The following is a 2,908-nucleotide window of genomic DNA, read 5'->3' as shown; positions in this document are numbered from 1 at the left end:
GGGGAGCAGGGCAGGGGGAGGGTATAGGGGACTTTCGGGATAGTATTTGAAATGTAATTGAAGAAAATATCTAATAAAAAAAAGAAAGATTATAATGAAAAAACATCTAACACAAAAATATTGAGTGATTTAAAAAAAAAAAAAAAAAACTAGTTTTCGAAGATCTATAGTCTAGCCTGGTTTCCTTACAGTATAACCTTCAACATTTTATTTGGACTCCATGTGCATCAATTTCTTATTTATTACATAGCCAAAAATGACTTTTTTTTCTATCGATTCAAGCAATTGGAGAAGTTAAAAACAACATTATACAAATATAAAATCGGGCCAAAACTTTACCATTTTTTCCTAATTTTTTAGGCTTTTTTAAAACATATTGTTAATATGATTCTGTGTTACCATTAAACTGTAAAACTATTCTATATTATCCATTAACACCAAGGAAATGAAAACTTTTAAATGTGGCCTTTAATTCTTTTCTATGATAGTTCCTCTTTTCTAGCCAAACTTTTATGTTCCTTGCTCTTTTAAGCCACAAACCGGTTGCCCAGTAAAGTCATCCATTTCTAAACCCTTGCAGATAATCCTTATTTGGTCTTAAATCCTTTAACTGCTCCCACCAAGTGACAATCCATAAGCCACATCAAACTGGCTTCAGCCTGCTTTTCTAGGACAAGTCCCAACCCCCATCCACTCCCCTGCCACAAAAGGGATTTTTCCCCCTATATTTAATCTTTCCTAAATCTCCATCCTGTAATTCCTGTGTATAGTTCCTGTCGTTTACAGAACAGCTCCTGGTATCATTAAGACTATTTATTCCGAATAACCACAGAAGCACAATTTATGTATCTATTCAGGTTAAGAGGGTACTGTCATTTTTTTCAACACCACACACACACACACACACACACACACACACACACACACACACACAGTGGCCCTAGGCAGTGCTGGCCGATTATCTGACACCCTTTCCCACCCCCCACCACTGTCCTTGCTCTTAATTTAGGCTCTGTTCTTCGTGGTGACACTGGTGTTCTTCCCACCTCTCTGCTCCCTCCCTATCCAAACCTGGTGTCCTGGGGAGCACTGGGCATGCTCAGTAGCCACAGCCGATGCAGGAAGCAAACCGGGATCTTTTTTTGCGGCATTAGAACCCGGCTGCAGCCGAAGGCCCTAAAGCAGTGGCCCAGAAATTGCTCTATCCTTCTATGGTATCACGTAACTGTATTCGAAAGATGAGAACGGATGTGGAAAAGGACAGTTTACAGCGGTCCTAGTCTGCAAGGTGGGTCACAACCGAAGAGCTTAAAACAGCCTCTTACATGGTTTGGTGCTGCGGAGATTTCTGCTGTTCTGAGCAATGATCACGCTGATAGAAAGCTAGGAGCTAACTAACGTTTTGCATCTCCGCTTCACCACGTAAATACTGACCTCCTCCCACCCCTCACCCACGCCTCCCTTGAGCTGCCCCAGACTAAAAGGGACGCTGCCTTAAGTCAAAGTCTGTGCGCCAGACAGAGGGATTGTGTAGAAGACAGGCAAATCAATCACACCAAATATTAAATCAAGCAGGCAGCTAACGGACCCAGCGATAAACAAATGGGCTAATGCCAAATGACAGTTCAGGAACCTTTCAGATACTCATATGTGAATAGTATGCCTGTCTCCAAAAGCGCATACCTTCCACGTACACGAACTGTGGTACACTTCCCTTTGAGAAAAATACTGACAGATCACACACACACTCACACACACACACACACACACACACACACACACACACACACACGCGACCCTTTTCCTGTTTTCCGCTGAGATCAAATCTCTAGAGCTTCAACAGCAGCAGATTCCCTCACCTCACTGCCTGAGGATGGAGCACAGGAAGAAATGTATTAAGGGCTAAATAGGATAAGGGGGTTGGGAGTTCTTTGCAGGGGCTTGAGTCAGCACTGCAAATCTTCGGAAACAGAAAGATAAGGAATAGCAGGCAGAGAGAAAGACCCACCAACTGCCCCTGCTGCTAAACCCTAGCCATTTCTTCAAACAGAAACAAACATGAGACATTTCATCACCATGCTGCATCCATATTGAGAAGGTGGAAAAAAAAAAAAAAAGCATGTGCTCTGCTTTAAGCATTTCGGTCTCCGGAGATGGGAGGAGACCCTGTCCATATGCTGTGGGAGCTATCCACCACCCCAAAAGTACACTCTGCCAGCACCTAGCAGTGTACCCCTTCCCTGACAGGTTCAGCAGCAAAGCGGTTAATCTATTTGACAGCAGGTTGTCTCTTACCGTAGGCAGCAGCGGCTCCATTTGGGCTCCCTGGTCTTTAATCTCCATGTTCTGTAACACCTCTGGAAAAAAGCACCTTGCTCTGCAGTGTCTTTGGTGTCTTCCACTCAGCCAGGCACTCAGCTCTGCTTAGTATTCGAATCAGGTAGCTCTGAAGCAGGAGGCAACTGCACACTCCAACTCACCAGAGTCACATGGCTCCTACTCACTCGGGCTGCTGGCCAGGTTTTGCACTGATTGCCTTGGATCCTTGGGCCGGTAAGAGAGATCCCGAAAGCCCTGACTCACTGCCCACACCTGGATTCTTGTATAAAGTACAGCCGACGATGCTACAAGTCCAAAGGGCATTGAGAATTTAGCCTGAGATGATAACTTCTTATACAAATGAGTTCATGCTGGCCCCTTAACCAGCTCAGTCTGATTTTGACACCTTAAGACACTCACTGCATTCCAGAATCCAATAGAAAATAACAGTTCATACGTGGTGATGTCAATCTAAAGTCTAAATAGGAGTTCTCTTGCCTACTATCATTTAGTATGATATTTGAGGTAATATGACTTCAAAAGTAGAATGTCAGTGAGCTTGAACCATCCACTAATTTAAAAATGTAAA

General features: G+C 43.5%; 1 protein-coding gene across 1 annotated transcript in view; it reads right to left on the bottom strand.

The window, feature by feature from the left end:
- The window catches only part of LOC110314593 (sodium-driven chloride bicarbonate exchanger-like), a gene marked incomplete at its 3' end in the record, with an annotated part of 143,464 nt that extends 140,823 nt beyond the window's left edge, over positions 1-2,641 (bottom strand). Inside the window, exon 1 of the mRNA XM_029534603.1 lies at positions 2,296-2,641. Coding sequence (XP_029390463.1) covers positions 2,296-2,343 — 48 coding nt within the window. The remainder of the gene's footprint in view (positions 1-2,295) is intronic.
- Positions 2,642-2,908: the final 267 nt, after the last annotated feature.

Source organism: Mus pahari, assembly GCF_900095145.1.
Source record: "Mus pahari chromosome 3 unlocalized genomic scaffold, PAHARI_EIJ_v1.1 3_unlocalized, whole genome shotgun sequence".
NCBI lineage: Eukaryota > Metazoa > Chordata > Mammalia > Rodentia > Muridae > Mus > Mus pahari.
Note: the sequence above shows the minus strand (reverse complement) of the source record. Positions and strands in the feature narration are given on the sequence as shown.